General features: G+C 40.0%; 1 protein-coding gene across 5 annotated transcripts in view; it reads left to right on the forward strand.

Moving 5' to 3' along the window:
- Window positions 1-17,737, forward strand: part of ACACA (acetyl-CoA carboxylase alpha) — a 238,786-nt gene that overhangs the window by 85,386 nt on the left and 135,663 nt on the right. For all 5 annotated transcript variants that reach the window (XM_027870541.1, XM_027870542.1, XM_027870545.1 and 2 more), the window contains 4 exons: window positions 5,800-5,913; window positions 7,103-7,216; window positions 9,289-9,378; window positions 11,679-11,797. In XM_027870541.1, the coding sequence (XP_027726342.1) occupies window positions 5,800-5,913; window positions 7,103-7,216; window positions 9,289-9,378; window positions 11,679-11,797 (437 nt within the window). The remainder of the gene's footprint in view (window positions 1-5,799; window positions 5,914-7,102; window positions 7,217-9,288; window positions 9,379-11,678; window positions 11,798-17,737) is intronic.

Genomic DNA, 17,737 nt, shown 5'->3' on the forward strand with positions numbered 1-17,737 from the left:
TATGATTATTATTTTTTTAAGGACATAACAGCTTTCTGCTCTAAAAATAGACCCAAGCCCAGAACCCTTGGAGCAGTCGAAGAGTAATGATCGCCCAAGACTGTCGCTGGGTTTCTTAAATTCTAATTTGTAAGATATAGGGGCCTGGCTCACTCCTTTTGCGGAGTGATTGTAAGTAACGCTTGCCTTAAGAATCTCATTATTGGAACACGGAGCCATATTTCCTCTGAGAATTCTGGAGTAGCTTTGAGCTGGGGCTGTTCATTTCTCAAGTAATCACGCTGGTGTGATGGAGAGAGAAAATGGCAGCTGTTCGGAGCTCAAGCCTTCAATTTTCTTCAGAGTCCAGTCACTCAAGTGTGTAATTACACGGGGGGTGCTGCAGAGACGTTGGGCCGTGTCAGAGAGCTGGTTTGAGGCTCGGCTTTCTGCTCTTGCCCGTCAGGACAGGCAAAAGCCAGTGGAGCTCTGACTTGCTCCTGTTCTTAGAATTTTCCCCCTTGTTGTTCTGATTGCTTCCCACTTGCATGCATGAGACTGAAACTTTCTTTCCAATAAACCAAACCCCTTATGAAACAGTCATCTTCTACTATTTGGGTGTAGGGGGATGAGAGAGAGAGAGAGAGAGAAGGTGAGGGAGATGGAAAATCAAAGAGGGAAAGACGAAGCCATCTTGTTCTTCATTTGCCATTTTCATTTTTTCCTTTATCTCCATTTAGACAAAATTTAAGATTAGTAATCATAAGATGGATCTGTAGTTCATCGTTAAAGGCTTTTGAAATGTCAATTGTTCTCACTGCCATCTTGAAGATTTGGAAAATAAGAGGGGAAGTGATGTGACTTTAAACTCAAGGTGATGGGCATACAGAGTAGGGATGAACAAACACTTAGAAAATATTCTTGACACACTGGGTGCTAGAGTTCTCTGCTGATTTTCTTTTACTCTTTTAGAAAGCACAGGGTAATGGTATCTCAGTTATAAACATTTTTCTGTTCTTATTGTCTTTTCTGTCCTGTCACAGATATCACCTGAATATGATGGCATTTTGATCCTGCCTTTGAATTCCTTCAGGCCTATGTTCTCTGTTGGTTTCCTTTTCTTTGCTGCTTCTGTTGCCTTTGCTTTCTGATTGATGGGTGTACTGTGTACCCAGTCTCTGCTCTCCAGGAGCTGTGATGTTGATAGTGTGCTTTGCTGTGCTAGATGACTTCTGGGGCTTTAGGGCCTAAAGGGAAGGATCAAGGAAATCAGCTGCATGTAGTTTACTCTCTGAGGGTTTCTGGGGATCACTGTAGCGGGACTGTAGAGCTGCCCCATTGCGAAGATGCCTCCTGGCATTGGCATAGCCCTGTCTGGTGGTATTCAGTGACTCCTAAGCAAATTCAGCTGATGTACATCTCCTAATCTTTCTCTGTTGCCAGAAGGCAAGGTACTAAGTAAGATGCTTAATGTCTGTCCCCGTCAAGTTTCCTTCGAGCACCATTAGCTAGAAACATTTTGTTGCCCCTGAAGACCACAAGTCTGCAAGCCATTGTTGAATTTATTCAAAAAGTGTTTCTTGCTCCTTATACTTGAACTTATGGGAAAAAGCCTAGAGCTTCAAACTTGGCTAATGTCCACAGCAGAGATATCAAAGCAGCATAGGCAAGTGATCTGGTCTTCTGAAGCTTGTTAGGCTTAGTTAGGCAACTTGGGAGGGTAAAAATAGGGAACATTTTTGCAGCAGCAACTCGGAAAAGTTTGTGTATAAAAAGTAGACAAAAAAGGGAGGGGAATTCTGATTCTGGCTAATAGAGTAAACGTGGCTGCTTTATATCTTGGAGTTCTCTCTGTGCTGACTGATTTTTCTCCTTCAAATCTTAGTATGCCACATGCATTGGAAGGGCTATGAAACGCCAACTTCTGGGTTATGCCATGTAACTTTAAGCTTCTGACTTTGAACTGGAAGCATTTGGAATGCTGACCAACAGTTTTCCTTCCTCTCAGAGGTTTTGCTCCAGACGTTCTTAATCTGACTCTGCAAACAGTTTTTCTTCAAGAAGCTAAGAAATTGAAAAAATAAAACCCCTAATAATAATAATGATAATAACAATCACGATGGTAGTTTGCCTTCATGTATCCTTACTGTGTGCCAGTACTGTGCAAAGTGCTTTACAAATATTATCTCATTTGATCCGCACAGCAACTCTGGGAGATAGATACTACTATTATTTCTGTTTTACAGTTGAGGAACTGAGGCAGACAGAGGTTAAGTGATTTGCCTGTGGTCACGTAGCTATTATGTGTCTGAAACCATATTTGAAGCCAGGTCTTCCTGCTCTGTCCACTCTCCCACCAGCTGCCTCTAAAACTCTTCCAGTGATCTTTGTGCAGCAAAACATTGAGAAACATAGACATTGTCCTGTTAGGTTTGCTTGGTGATATCATTGGGTTGTCAAGCTACCACTTTATCACTAATGTTGGGACTGGTGCATCTGTTGAGTGATCAGTAACTTGTCTTGAAGGCATTTCCTACTAGATTGTATTTTTCTGAATTCTAAAATGATTTCCATTCTTACATCCACTGCCCAATATGTGCACATCAGAAAGGATTGTTGCATTGGGCTCTTCTGAAAGCAATGATACTGTTGGTCAGTGGTTTCACCCTGGCTTGGTGCTGCCACTTAGCATGCTTGTTAGATTTCTGAGCAGAGCAGTGCCCTGTAGTTAAACACCATCCAGGTCAAGGATGAAAGCAAGATATAACTGTGTTGTGCCCTTGTTGAATAGCAATTTTCACTTTGGCCTGCAGATATATGCAAGTGACCTGTTGTCCCAAAACAAGCAGGTAGGCTCCCTTATTATATACATCTTTGTCCAGAGGAAATAAATCTATCCACTTGGCTCCTGACTAGTGACACTGTGTCATCTCGATGCTGAAATGTTGCACCCGGAAATGATGGTGGTGATGTATCATCCAGGTACTCAGGACCAAGGACCAGAGTCTTTAGTCACGAGTGTCTGTTTCAGAGCTGGTTAACTGGCGGGTGTGACTGGACTGTGCTTAGCCCTTTAGTCAGGCTCTCACACACTGTCTTCTATGCCTGCCTGCTTTGCCAGGGGGACACTCTTACTCTTTTTATCAAATTCTGCTGCTTGTGAGGGTGAAATGGTTGGATAATCTGGGATTCTTTTTTGCAGTGAGGACTAGTGAGAAAATCCTGTTTTGAGTTTTGAAGTCCATGGTTTTCCTAGGTCAGGAAAAACTGGGTTTTTTGTCTCTGTTCACTTTAGAAAGAGTCTGTTGCTGGATTTTACCACAAGAGGATCAGGAAAATCTTTAGCTGGTGATAAGGGAAGAACACCTATTTCATTCTTTATTTTTCTGATTATCGTAGTTCACATTCTGTCTCTTGTGATCTTCAGCAGATAGAAAAAACAAGGAAAAAGAAAAGAGGTCTCCACACATATCTGTGCTTAAATGAGTTGTCTGTTTTTCTTTATTCACAATTTTAATTTAAAGTTTTAAAGCTGGCTTTTTTTAAAAGAAAACTGTTTTGTATCACCCCAGATAAGGGCATCTTTGAGGCAGCTGGTGGTGCAGCGGATAGATTGCTGAGCCTGGAGTTAGGAAGAAATTAGTTCAACTCCAGCCTCAGATGCTTACTAGCTATGTGATCCAGGTCAAGTCGCTTAACCTCTCTCTGCCTCAGTTTCCTCAACTGTAAAAATGAGGGGGGTATTAGCACTTGTCTCTTCCAGGGTTGTTGTAAGGATCAAACGAGAGAACATTTGTAAAGTGCTTAGCGCAGTGTCTGGTACAGAGTAGGCCCTCTATAAATCCTTATGTCCTTTTTCTTCCCTTAGATCATTGTATTTCTCTCTGAGAAGAATCTGGTTGTCTGTCTGTAGATTTTTAGGAGTGTTATTGTTGAACCTCTTAGACATTAGAGGAGTCTCATGGTGGCAGATGGGCTTAACGGTTGGTATTGTCTGGATTGCAGGGAGATGTCTTTGGCCTATTGTGAATAATGAGTGAAAGGGACATTTGGGTGACATAGACCCATTTTTTGGTGCATACACCTATTGTGCTGTCTCCATGCGCACTTATACACTTATCTTGAGGTATCTTACATGTTCCCCAAAAATTCTACTCTGATTGTCAGACTCTAGTGAAAAAGAAGTAGTTACATTTTCTCCCACTTCTTTGCTCTTATAGTTTTGGGGTAGATAGGAATTTGAGGCCATTTGTTGAGCAGAGTTGTGCAGTTTTATTCCATTTTAGTGCCTTTTCTTCTAATCTAGATAAGTGGACACAGGTAAGAAGGAAAAGAATGCCAGCTAGCTGCTCAGATAATTGGCAAGTAGCTGCTTAAGATGTGTGATAGCCATTTAACTATGAATTCTCATAACATTTTGTGACTAGAGGTCCTTGTGAGCTAACCTGGACAGTGAGTTGGGGAAATGGTTTGAAAGAAGCCTTGCTCTTCGTCCCTGTATCTCAGTGTGTATAATGGGGTTGAGGTGTTCCACAAACTTATTTTTAATGACTTGGAAGAGCTGTATGGTAAATATGTGTACTCCCCTCAAGCCACATTTCCTAAGCATTTATTTGCACTACTATGGCAACGGACTGTCAAGAGTACTCCTGAGATGGCGATGGTTTAGTGTGAAACAGAGATACTTCAAGAAAAGGACTGATCAAGGTGTTGAGAAGATTGAATAGCAACAAGAAGCCTCATTGGGAACACCACTTCTTCCTGTCTCATGTAGTAATGTGGAAACAAAGGAGCATTGACATCTTGGGTAACTGTTTAAACACCTAGAAAAGGGAAATACACACATTTATGTATAATTTGAAGCAATGTGGAGTTAAGAACTGCAGCTCACTGCCACATGGCTTAGTAACATTCAGAAAGGTCAAAGATGCTTAGAAACTGCAGTTGTATTGGCCTGGATGAAATTACATGGGAAATAGATAAATTTGGATAATAAACTGATCTTCAGCTGGAGTCCAGGGGAAGTTTCTTTGCCACACAATATATCATCATCCAATTGAATAGATGTTCAATGAGGGTTTTGAGCTTTTTTTTTTCCTTTTTAGAAGAGGTAAGATAGAGACCAAGGTACCAGACCATTCCAACTCTGGGCTTGTGTTGAGAGTTTGTTTTACCTTGAATTGAGATAAGATTGTCCAGTTCATAGATAATGGGGTAGTTCTTGGATCTGAGGGAAGATAAATGCTGAATTCAATTGCTAAGGAGAAAGGCAGCTTAGTGGTGAGATTTTTTTATTTGTGTGCATATTTACAAATGAATAATTAGCTCTTGTGCTCCTGTTTTCCCCCTCCTAGGAGGCTGAACATTTGGTTGCAAAGAATGCATGTTACCAGGAGCCGTTCCTTTCCCTTTATGCTGCCTTTCTCCCAAGTTGGGGGAGGGAATACGAAGGCCCTTTTAGACCCCACATATTTAAAACCTCTTAAAACTTTGAGGCACCATCTGCTGTTTCTTACACAGAATTCCCTTGTACCCCCTTGTTAGTCTCTGATGATTCCTTTTGCATGTTAAAAGTCTAGGGCTATGCTCTAAAGAAATGCATTAAGGATGCTAGTGAATGAATTGGGGCTGCTAGCTCCCTCTTCTCCCTCCCAGCTTTCCTTTGGGATTCCCTTAACCATGATGTCACGAATAAAGAGGGAGTTTGTGTGTCCTTACTAACTCAATTGTGTTTCCTTTGAAGTGGAACAAGGGGGTTGGGAGGGAACTAAAGCCCAATTCACTTATGTGTTGTCTTTTTTTTCCCTCCACAAAAATTAGGATCAGTTGTGTGGCCGGGATCCCACCCTCACTGATGAGCTGCTGAATATCCTTACCGAGCTGACTCAGCTCAGCAAAACCACCAATGCTAAAGTGGCACTTCGAGCCCGGCAGGTAAGGACAGTCTCTGGTTACAGGGAGGGAAGGGCTGTTGTCTTTGGGTTGAAATTTCTAGACCCAATAAGCTTTTACATTCAGTCCTCTTGCAAAGGTCATGCAATTCTCTATGTGAGTTTCATTACCTTAGAACAAATGTTTCCATGTTGTGTGTGCTCTTTAAAGAGTCCTTGTAATCAGGTGCACTTCTGCCAACATAAATCCTGGTGGCCTGCTCAATGCTACTGAACATTGCTGTGATGGCCAAACTGGTTGTGATGGACAGAGGGGGAGACCAAGGGAGAAAAATAGACTCCTATTTCAGAGTTCCCAAAGGGAGCTTAGAAACAGATGATCTTTTCATATGAACTTAGTTTTCAAGTGTGGAAAGCAGAAAGATAATGAAGTGAATCACACAAATCAGAGCAGTCCCAGAGAAGTCCAGTCAGCTCCTCCTGCCGTCTTCATTTCCATTCCAGAAGGTTTCTGCAGGGAGGCGGGAGTCTGAGCCCCTTTTGTGTTTTTGTGTGTGGGCACTGAGAGTGAAACAGCATTTGAAGCTGTTCAGTGACCTTCTGCTTTCCCTGGAATTGTATCCATGTCACTGAACTGCTCAGAGTTATTGAACCTTTCAGTGACCTGCTGAGGGTATTCAAGTCCTACCGTGGCACTGTTTGTTTGTTTGTGACACTGCTTTTCTTCTCTCTGCCCCTCATATACCTTGCTGTTGCTTCTTGACACCATCTCCTCGGTGTTGAGTCCCTGGAGCTATTGGGACAGCTTTTCCTGGTGTGTCTACCACAGAGCTGCAAGAGGCTGACTTTGCTGCCATCACTATGCCATCCCCACAGCTGCTCACTGCCAACCCCGATTTCCAATTAATAGCTAGTCATGCAGTCTCAGCGCTAGTAGCTTTGCAATGGTAGATCACATGCACTGATGGAACTTGATTGAAGTGGTTTCCCTCCCAATGGGGAATTGCCCACAACAAAAATCGTGGATAGAGGCAACTGAGATTCAGCATTTGGTGGCATTGGTTTTATGTTGTGGGACTTGGAAGTTGCTTTACTTGGTCTCTGTTAGACTTCATCTTTGATTCAGTACTCTTACAGGTTTGTATTTATTTTCTTTGTGTTAGGGTTGCCTAATAGGTGACCAAAACAATGACACTCTCTGGAACTCATGCTTCCTTATTTTCTTATTCCAGGTTCTTATTGCTTCCCATTTACCATCCTATGAACTTCGCCATAACCAAGTAGAATCTATTTTCCTATCGGCTATTGACATGTATGGACATCAGTTTTGCATTGAGAACCTACAGGTACGTGTAGATCTTTTCTGTTGTATTGCCCCATTTTACCTCTAAACTTGGTAGAATTCTTCAGGTTCTCTAAAAAGTTGCATAGCTACAAATGATCCTCCCAGTGAAATTCTATCAGGCTTGACTTTACATTAGACGATAATTGTCTTTACGAAAGTGTCCTATTGCAATACATACCTTTTTAAACTGGAATGCTTCCAAAGTCAGCTTTCGTTGGCAGTTCAGATTGGTTTGTGATGCTTAGTTAAGGTGGAGTAGATGGATGATACTTTTCTGTTAGCACACATAGGTACCTCTGGGAAAAAGGGAGAACATCATCTGAAATTTTAAGTACTAGGAGGAACAACTCTCTTTCTCTCTCTCTCTCTTTTTTGGTTAGGCAGTGGGGTTAAGTGACTTACCCAGGGTCACACAGCTAGTAAGTGTTATGTGCCTGAGGCCGGATTTGAACTCAGGTACTCCTGAATCCAGGGCCGGTGTTCTATCCACTGCACCACTTAACTGCCCTTAGCTTATCTTTTTTCTAGGCATTGAAAGGTCATTGGGCTTATTTTATCAGTTTAATTGGAAACATCTTGACTCTTTATTTCTGAACTTACAACATATTTTTAGTGACAACTTTGTGTTTTTCCAATTAGGGAAGGAATTGTTGTTATTGGTACAGTCTAGCCCTAGATAACCTTTATAGCTTCTATGATAGTCTGAAAGATTCCCTTTTGGGGAAACCAAAAGTTGATGTCATGTAGGATCTGTTGGCCCTTCCAGAAAGGGTTGAAAATCAGGAACGCAAGAATCACAGAGTTCATTATACTGGAACCATAAGGCAGGATTTAGTAATTGAGATAGGGCTGTTGAATCATAGAATTTCAAAGCTCGAAGGGACCAGAGAATTCAATTTAGTTGAACTGTTTCCTTTTACATAAAAGGAAACTGAGGGCCACAAGGATTCAATGACTTGTCCAAAATCATGTAGTATCATGTAGATAGAATTGAGATTAGAATCCCCAGGTCTCTCAACTCCCACTCTAGTTTTTTTTCCATTATATTATTCTGCTGCTGATTAGGAATGATCAAGCTTAGACTAGTGTTATCTAACCCTTCTTGCACTGACCAGTTACCAGATTTCATACGTCAAAGAAGACAATTGTGATCTGGGACAAGTATCTATAACTAGTTAAGGAAGTAGAGGGTTCATTTGAGGATGTGCATCCTTACCTGTTTCAGCCATGACTTAGGCTACGAAGCTAGATCAGGAGCTAACAGACCCTGCCCCCTATAGGAATAAAGTGAGGTAAGGAAGTTAATGTGAGAATGAGGGCATGATTTTTGGTTGAAAGAGGGGAAGGCCAAACTAAATGGTGTGCCATACATTTTGTCTGATAGGTCAAGTTAGTTCAGAAAGGTCATCACCAAGTTGGCTGTAGGGTGAAGAGGTTTTTGACTGCTCTGGTAGCAGAGCAGCATGGAAGGACCTATAAGAGCTGAGGTACACTGAATCCACTTTTTAACGTGACTGACTTTTTTACTTAAAAATTTTATTATTGTCTTTTGCTTTTATGTCATCTTCATTTCCTAATATATCTCTCCTCCCTCACCCCATCCCCCAACTCCCTTTCCCAGTCAATGAGACATTCCTGTTAACAAATAATTTAAAAAAGAAAAGAAAAGAAAAGAAAAGAAAGGTAGGGAAAACAGTTCAGGAGAATTAACCAACATACCAACTGAGTCTCAGTATATTATGTATTCCACTCCTACAGATTCCCCAGTCTCTGCAGAGGAGGGAAGAGATATGCATTTTCTCATCCATGCTTTTCTGCATCCTTCATATTTTTAGTTCCTTGTGGCACAGTAATATTCCATACATTCATGTAACAAAATGTGTAGCCATTTCCCAACCTGATTATACTTGTACTAGAATAAGATGCCTGAACTTGTCTTAATTTATCAAAAAGTAGCATTTGAAGATGAATAAAAAGTAATGTAAGATTTCACCATTTGCTTTAGACAATAGCGTTACATGGTGTAGATAGAATTTACCTTGATTATATTTGTATTATTATGTTATTTTACAGAAACTTATCTTGTCTGAAACATCCATTTTTGATGTCCTCCCAAACTTCTTCTACCATAGCAACCAAGTGGTGAGAATGGCAGCTCTGGAGGTAAGTTTCTGTGGTAAAAATGACATGACCTTTTTGGTCTAATTAATTTCTTCTACCTATTTGGCTGTCACAAAGATTGCTTTCTTTAGGTTGGAATATACATATATACATATATATATTTAAGCTGTGTGACCCAGGGCAAGGCACTTAACCTTTGTTTACCTTAGTTTCCTTAGCTTTAAAATTGGGCTAATAACAGCATTGACTTCCCAGGGTGGTTGTGAGGATCAAATGCAATAATACTTGTAAAGTGCTTAGTAAAGTGCCAGGTATATAGTAGGTGCTTAATAAATGCTTCTTTCTTTCCTCCTTACTTTTCTGATCTCTTCATTTGTTAGTTATCTTCTCCCCAACTCCTCCTATATCGCTTTGTTTATGCTTTGAATTTACTTATCTTTATACATGTTATATTTGTGTCTACTCTTCTCCCACCCCGGGGACAGTAAGTTCTTTGAGGGCAGGGACTGTTTTGTTTTTTCTTTTTATCACTAGTGCTTGGCACAGTGTCTTGCTCATAGTCGATACTATTTGTTAAATTGAATCATGTTGAAGTCACAGATCCTAGAAGTATTGAAGCATAGCCACTGCTTACTGCCACTAAAGAATACTGGGAAAAAAGTGACTGAGTTTTTTGCCTTAGGGGTGTGATGACTGATGTGAAGGGTGTGAGATTTAAAAATAAAATTTCATTTTTTTATATTCTTTTTTTTTTTTAATTTTGAGTTCCAAATTCTTTCCCTCTAACTCCCCCCCCAATTGAAAAGGCAAGCAATATGATGCCCATTATATGTGTGAAATCATGCAAACTATATTTCTATATTAGCATGTTGCAAAAAAGGTGGGGAGGGGGCAAGAAAAATAAAGAAAATGAAAAAAAATGCTTCCACCTGTACTCAAGAGTTCATCAGTTCTCTCTGTGGAGGTAGATAGCATTTTTCATCATGTATTCTTTGGAATTGTTGTGGATCATTGTTTGATTAGAGTAACTAAGTCTTTCACAGATGATCATCCTTACAATATTTCTGTTACTTTGTACATTGTTCTCCTGGTTCTGCTCACTTCATTTTGTATCAGTTCATATAAGTCTTCCCAGGTTTTTCTGAAACCATCTCCCTCGCGACTTCTTATAGCACAGTACTATTCCATAACATTCATATACCACAACTTGTTTAGCCATTCCCCAATTGAAGGACATCCCCTCAATTTCCAGTTTTTTGCCACCACAAAAAGAACTGTGATAAATGTTTTTATACCTATAGGTCTTTTTTCTTTTTCCTTTGATCTCTTTGGGGTATAGACCTAGTGGTATTGTTAGTTCAAAGGATATGCACAATTTTATAACAGTGATGATTTTTGATTTAGCAGTGACATAGTGTAATAGAGCTGACCCATTGTTATCTTTTCAAGACAACAGCTGTTTGGCATAGTTTGGTTTGAATTCTTTAACCTGTAAAAGATCCATTAGGTTGTTAGCAATTTTTGTTTTTCAGTCCTGGTATAGATTGTTATAGAATTTGCTTGAATACACACCGAACTAAGTAACTCCCTGAATCTTCTGTGGTGCTTTCATGTCCTCAGTTATGAAGACCACTGCCTGTGTACTTGTTATGCTAATAGCACATTTGAGAGGCTCATACATGGTATTTTAGGTGCATGGCAAGTTGACTTCTAGCTGGCTTGGGCTGAACTGACAGTTCTAGCTGAGTTGCAGTCTGTTGTTTAACTCTAGAGTCTAAGCTATATGTGAATGACTCTGAAAAATGTGTTATTTAGCATTGTTCTTGCACTGAGGACTAAGGACATAAATAACCAGACCTGGGGAGTTGACTTTGGGGGAGGGTAAGGAACAGCAGAGTTGCAAAAGTTTGATAGAATTAAATAATTTTTATCTTCCAGACATCAGTGGTCTTGAAGCTGTACCTCTTGTGTTTCTTATTCCTTGTTTTTCTTTTAGGCTCATTAGGGTTACTCGTCTAGGCTTCCAGCTTCTACTGAGGTTCAGGTCTTCACTAAAGGTCAGGAAGTATAGTTTTCCACCAGGATAACATTGTTTGAAGGAAGGTTTATCCTGCAGTTATGAGCATCTGCTAGGAGAGGTTTTGTTCCAGTTGGGCTATGCTTATAGAGCGAAGATTGCAACTATGTCAGTGAAATGAAGTTTTACCTGAATGGCTTTGGGAAACCTTTCCTTATGGAAGGCCTGTCTCTTCCATATTTGCTCTCCCTTTCCATTGTTTTTTTCCTCACCCTTCTTTTCTCATGAACTCCTCAGGACTAACTGAGGATTACTTTTTAACCAGGTATATGTGCGGAGGGCCTACATTGCCTATGAACTCAACAGTGTCCAACATCGGCAACTAAAGGACAATACCTGTGTAGTGGAGTTCCAGTTCATGCTGCCCACATCTCACCCAAACAGGTAAGCTTGAATTTGCATGTAAAATACAAGCCACAGGGGGCTGATATAAGGGAGGGGGAGAGGCATGTGGTAAGACAGCACTAATCCATGTGTGCTCCTTTAGGGAAGAAACATAGAATAGACAGCAAATAGATATGAACAGCTGAAGAGTCAATGAACCTTTCTTCTCTAAGCTTCGATCCCAAGAGAGGTGAAATATGATCTAATTAAGATAGAAATTTGGCCTTCCTCTAGTCTTAACTGTATTGTTGATATGTTCTCCCAATTTTCTGGAGATAAAAAGCTGTGTGTCTAACATTTTGCTTTCAGGAACTATATGAGGACTTTGAACTGCATATGGAATTTAGCCAGTATTTTGGTGAATTCTATTCCTGCTCTTTGTTGAGGTGGAGACTGATATAGCAGGGCATAACTTCTCTAAAATCTAAGACCAGAATTAAGACTGTCTTTTAAAACATATTTCAGTTTGGAAGTCAGCTCTGGAAGTCAGCTCTATGAAAATTTACAAGCCAAGCCAAACTTATTAAATTCAGGAAAAGTTTGTAATTGTAACTTATTTACTTCCTAGCTCTTCCTTTAGAAAACCATTAAAAAGATACTTTTGGGTGGTACTCCCTAACCAATTTCCTTTTTCTTTAAAATGGATATGTTTCCTTCATGTTTGATACTCATTCTTTTTAGCAGTTTTATTTTAGCCATGAAGGTGAAACAATTATACCTAAAATAGCCCCTCCTGTGCTCTGCCATCTACATGGCCAGTCTTTATCTTGCCTCAGTCATTTCTTCTGCTTTATAGCCTTTAGTTCTTCCCCATTGTATGGCAAAGTCTCTTTTCTTTTGGGTCCCTAGCTGCAGACATCTGAAGTGGTTTTGTTTTGAATTGCTACTTTACCCAGAGTAATTGAGCCTCTTATGAGACAAAGACATCTGTATTGAGTCCATGTGACCACTGGATGCCACTGTTGCTCCAGCCCTGGGCAGAAAGGGAGTGTGAGCTGCTTCAGCAAAGCATAGCTTCCCTTCTTTGTCTCCACAGATCCTTTTACTTTGCTTCAGAAATACCTTATTTCTAGGAGAGAAAGGCATACATCCCTGATTTAGCCAGCATCTCTTGGTACATTTTTGCCTCTATGGATTTCAGAATCTCATTTTCTAGAAACGAATGGTTGTCCTTCAGCGAGGGGCAGACTCCTCATGGCACACAGGGGCTCTGCTTTCTGTTTCCTGCATTCCTTGAATAATTGTATAGAGCTGCCTGCTATACTTAATGTTCTTTTATAATTCTCAATACATTCTATTTTTCTTCCTGGTCTCTACTCCAGCTTCTACTGTTGAGTAGTGATTTGTGGACAGATATTCCCATGGTTCCAGAGTTGCCTCTGATTTCCTCCCCGCTTCTGTCGCCATACCTTTCTCTGAGTTCTCTGTTGTAACCTTTTATTTAGGATGTATGGCCAAGAAAGACCAATTGAAAAATGAGAGATTCTGCTTCTTTTCAGAAGAGAACCACTGTATTCCGAACTCTTTCGCTCCCTAGTCGTATGCAACTACGTTGGGGATCTTGGTTAGTTTGGTTATGGTTTTGAGACTGAAACCAGTTCTTGCCAGTGCTGAGCATGGTACATTCACATAGTTTATAATATTACCTGAGCCTTCATGGGTATATTACCTTGTAGTCCTTTCTTAGTAGTGTGGGTGTATGCATGGGTCCACACACCCACCCACCCACACAACACATGAACACATTTGTTTAAATTGTCTGTATTTGTGTATTTTGCTTGAACATTATATCTGAAATGATGGTCCAGGAATAGAGAGTAATAAAGAAGAATAGAACTGCTAGAAACTTCGAAGCTGTAGAAAATTTTTTACTTCCTTTTTTTTTTTTTTGGTGAGAAGGAAGTGTATATACCATGTTTTGCTTGTAAAATGTTTGGTATGTTACATTTGAAAGTATGGCTTGGTCAGACAGTTATTACAAATTTTCTAACTTAATTTTTCATTAAAATTTTTTAAAAATTTGTTAGAAATGTAACTTTAATTTGATACCTATTTATTAAGGGTTTATATGTGTGAAACACTATGCTAGCCTAGCTACATGCTGCTAACTTTCAGAAATCTAGGATTTTTTTTTTTTTTTTACTGGTTCATAAACTAAGTTCTACTTCGGGAGAAAAAAAAACATTTGAACCTTTAGACTTTCATGTATATCTTTTCTAAGCCTTCTAAAGGGTGAAGAAGAGCAATCAGATGCTTGTTTTTGATCTCCCCAAAAATAAATGGATGATGTTATTAATGCCTACTCCATTCCCTGTCCTCTGAGTTGTACTCGGGACGACAGGAACGTATCTTCCTCCCTGTCTTTGAAAAATCAACTTGACAAGAGAAAAACTACTAATTTCTTTAGGTGAAAATTCTGGTGCCATCTGGAGGAAGAGCTGCAGCTTTGTTCTCAAATTAGAAAGTTGAACTGCCCTATTTATTCTCAGTGTATAAGAGTTGTAGTGAATGGAGCCCATAGATAGTTGTTGCATAGTTTTTAGAAATGATTTTGTGGGACTAAATGGCATATGGTGAGATATGAACACCTTACCTGAAATATTTACTCCTTGTTCTTAAAAAGAATTTTTTTCATTTTGTGGAAAAAAACAAAAAACTAATTCCTCAGGATTAAAAAAACCCCAAAAATCAAGCAAAGTGATATACCAATCTTGTGTTTCTGAGGCTTTAGCAGTTAGAGTAGTCAGAAATCTGGCCAGTAGAGTTGAGTGGTTTTTGTTTTTGGTTTTTTTTGTTGTTGTTGTTGTTAAGTTTTGCTATCATAGAAAGACATGTCTCCCTCCTTTTTGTAGTGTCACCTACAAAAAGAAATTCTTTTTTCTGTTTCTAATATTTTAGTTTGAGGTAGGAAAAAAATTTCTGCCTTGTGATTAGGACCTCCCTTGGTTAGCCTGCAACATGGCCTTCAGCTTATAAATTTACAGCAGCCTGGTAAGTGCATTGAGGTATTGTGGAAAAGTACTGTGGATGCTGTTTGTTTTGAAGGTCAGTCTGTGTCTCAAAAGGGTTTTTTCTGATCTTCATAGAAATAGATAAAATACAAATTATTGCTACTGTAAATGAATGAGGATAGTCTCAGAGGAGAGTGCGGGCCCACCACTTCAGGATGTTATTGAGGAGACACTATGTTGGCAGCTTACTTTGGTTATGCTTTATCCTTTAGATTGCTGTGCTTTCTTCTGCACTCATTAATTCTTCCCTATAGCATCTTTTTGCCAGTTAGTACCTGCACTAATCTCTGTTTGGGTTTTCATTGATTATTACCAAGTTGGTTTCTGTTATTTCCAACTCTCTTGTCATGGCTGAGGCTCATCCGCCATTAGATTTGGGGTGCATAGCGTTATTCAAGGCAGTTGACCTTGGGTAACCTTTTCCTCTTGAATTGCCTTTACTACAGTGATGACTTGAGAGATTCTTGACATGTGTCAAAATTCAGTGTTCTGACATACGTAGCTAAATGGTGCCTTTGCATAAAGATTTCTGTGTCTTTTTTTCCATTTTTTCTCATTGTAAGGGACATATTGTGCTTGTGGTCTGGTCTTAAGGTCTAGCTTGCTTTGGTATTTTCTCAGTTTTTTTTTTTTGAGGATGATCTGTGATCATAGTTAGTATTTGGCACTTGTGAGGAGACCGAATGAGATTCTTCAGTCATTTTGCCATCTATACATCCTCCTTTTAGGTGCATATGTTTACTAGAGCAGCTGCTCTGCACAATGAGAGCATTTTGCTATTGCCCAGTCTTCCAAGACCTAATTCGTCTTGTCTGAGATTCCATCAGCCCAGCTCTTTAGTGAATTCAGTCAGTATTTTACATTGATTAATCCCAGAGCTTGGTCTGTCCCCTTCACCATTTCTTGATGATGAGTGTTAGGAATTGATTCTTCCTTTCCTCTTCCTATGATTTAGGAGAGAGAGGGGGGGTGGGGGGAGGTGTGTGTGGGGGTGAGTGGGTGTGCTCTAGAACCCAAATCTAGCAGCAGTGAGGTTTGTTACTCACTGGTTTTGGTGATTTAACAACTTTATACACAAAAAGATGGTTCTGAATGTCTTCTCCCCCCCCCCCCCCCACCTCATTTAATCTTGAGACAGGCATATCCTTAGCTTTGGATATATTGGTTATCTTAAAATACTCTGGAAAAAGCAAATTATAATTTAGTCAGTAGGTTGTACTTCTTTAATATACATATGTATAGCTCTCTTTAGGTGAGTCTAGGTGTAGAATGCTTTATTACATACATTTACTACTGATATGCATGCAGTACTATATGTGGTACATGATAAAGACTTGCCCTGCAGTGAACACTGCCAAACATCTAGCTGTGTTATTCATGTGTATTTCTGCCTCTTAATCTGTAGCAAGGAGGAAGCCTCAGAGCTGGCATAGGAGATTGAGATGTATTCTACTGTGTGTTTCTATTTTTATTTCCTGGTGGAGGAGCCCTGAGTGGTGGTTTCTTACCTTATACTTTTGTAGGTAGAAATTCATGGTTTAGTGAAGTAGGTTTTGAGGTATACCCTCGCAGCTCTTTGTAGTTCTTCTCCAATGTTTTATTTCCCTCCAGAAGAGTTTGGCTCCCTTTCTGCCCCTGGCTCATGCCAGGGTCCAGACCTTTAGGATTTAGATTTGTATCATTGCTTAGTTGTCTGTTGGTAGTCTCTGAAACCTTCATATTCATGGGGAAGGTTAGAGACCAAACTCCTTCAATGTGATTAATATCATGCAGCCCACTGCCATTTTTAAGAGTTTGGATAATTTTTGATTTCCTGGAGGTTCCTCCCTTCCTTGGCTTGTATTAGGAGACTTAAGATCCAGCTAACTTGTAGCACTTCATAACAATGACTTGCATTTGCTTGTAGGCCGAAAGGGCTGTACATAAATGAGTCCTGCAGTGTTTGCCTGCCCCATGCACAGTAGTCTATTGATGAGATGCAGGCATCTGGCAGAAGGGAAGCTTCTCAGCCGGCTTAAGTGCTTACCCAAGTGTCCTCTGGGATCAGTCACTCAACTTCTGGTCTCTGCTGTGTTATTTTGTAACTCTAGACTTGGAAGGTTGGAGAGTTTGGTGTAGAACTCTCCAATCTATCATTAGGTCCCTCCTTGTTGAAGAAGACTAGCTCATTCCAGGAGGGAAGAAAGAAGCAGAATCCAGGGCACCTGTAAATCCCTGTAGTTTCATGCTGTGAGTTTGTGGCTAATTAGACAGCAGGCAGCAGTATTATGTTGTAGCCCTGTTGGCTTGTCTGCTTCAGAAAGTGCAGGATCTTCCAGCAGAGCAAATACAGGCTTTGAAAGGGCGGCAGCTGTATAGAGCAATGATGATTTCTTTCCAAATTGGAGCTTACCAATGGATTCAGGGCATCTGAGCTGCAAGGGTAGGGAGAGAGAAAACAATAGGAACAAATTGTCCAAATGAGTTTTATATAGTCCCTTGGTTGGTATTTTCCTAAAAAATTGTAGGAACACAAGTATACCACCACTGATCACAGCTGGTCAAATTGCTTCTCCTTTGGTACTGCTGTTAGTGGTTATTCAGCTGACCTCTTCTGATTCTGGTTTGCTGCCTGATTTCAGAAGACTTGACCTACACTGGGTCTGAATCCCAGCTTGATAAAACCAGTACTTGCTTGTATGTACCACCCTTATTTTCATGTAGAAACTTTTTTAACTTAGGAAAAAGTTATAGGAGCATTTTTATACAATACAAGATTTATGCGGGTCCAGATAGAACCTAGTAAAATTCAGTTGAGCTGGAAGGGATGGAAAAAAACTTGGAGAACTTGTAATTCCCTAAGAAGACAGTGTTTCTTAAATTAAGAAAGTATAGCTAGCAGGCAGCATCCCAGGGTTTGTATTCATGTTGAAGCAGAATCTCTTCTCCA

This window comes from Vombatus ursinus, unplaced genomic scaffold (genome assembly GCF_900497805.2).
Source record: "Vombatus ursinus unplaced genomic scaffold, bare-nosed wombat genome assembly UNPS02014797.1, whole genome shotgun sequence".
Taxonomy (NCBI): Eukaryota; Metazoa; Chordata; class Mammalia; order Diprotodontia; family Vombatidae; genus Vombatus; species Vombatus ursinus.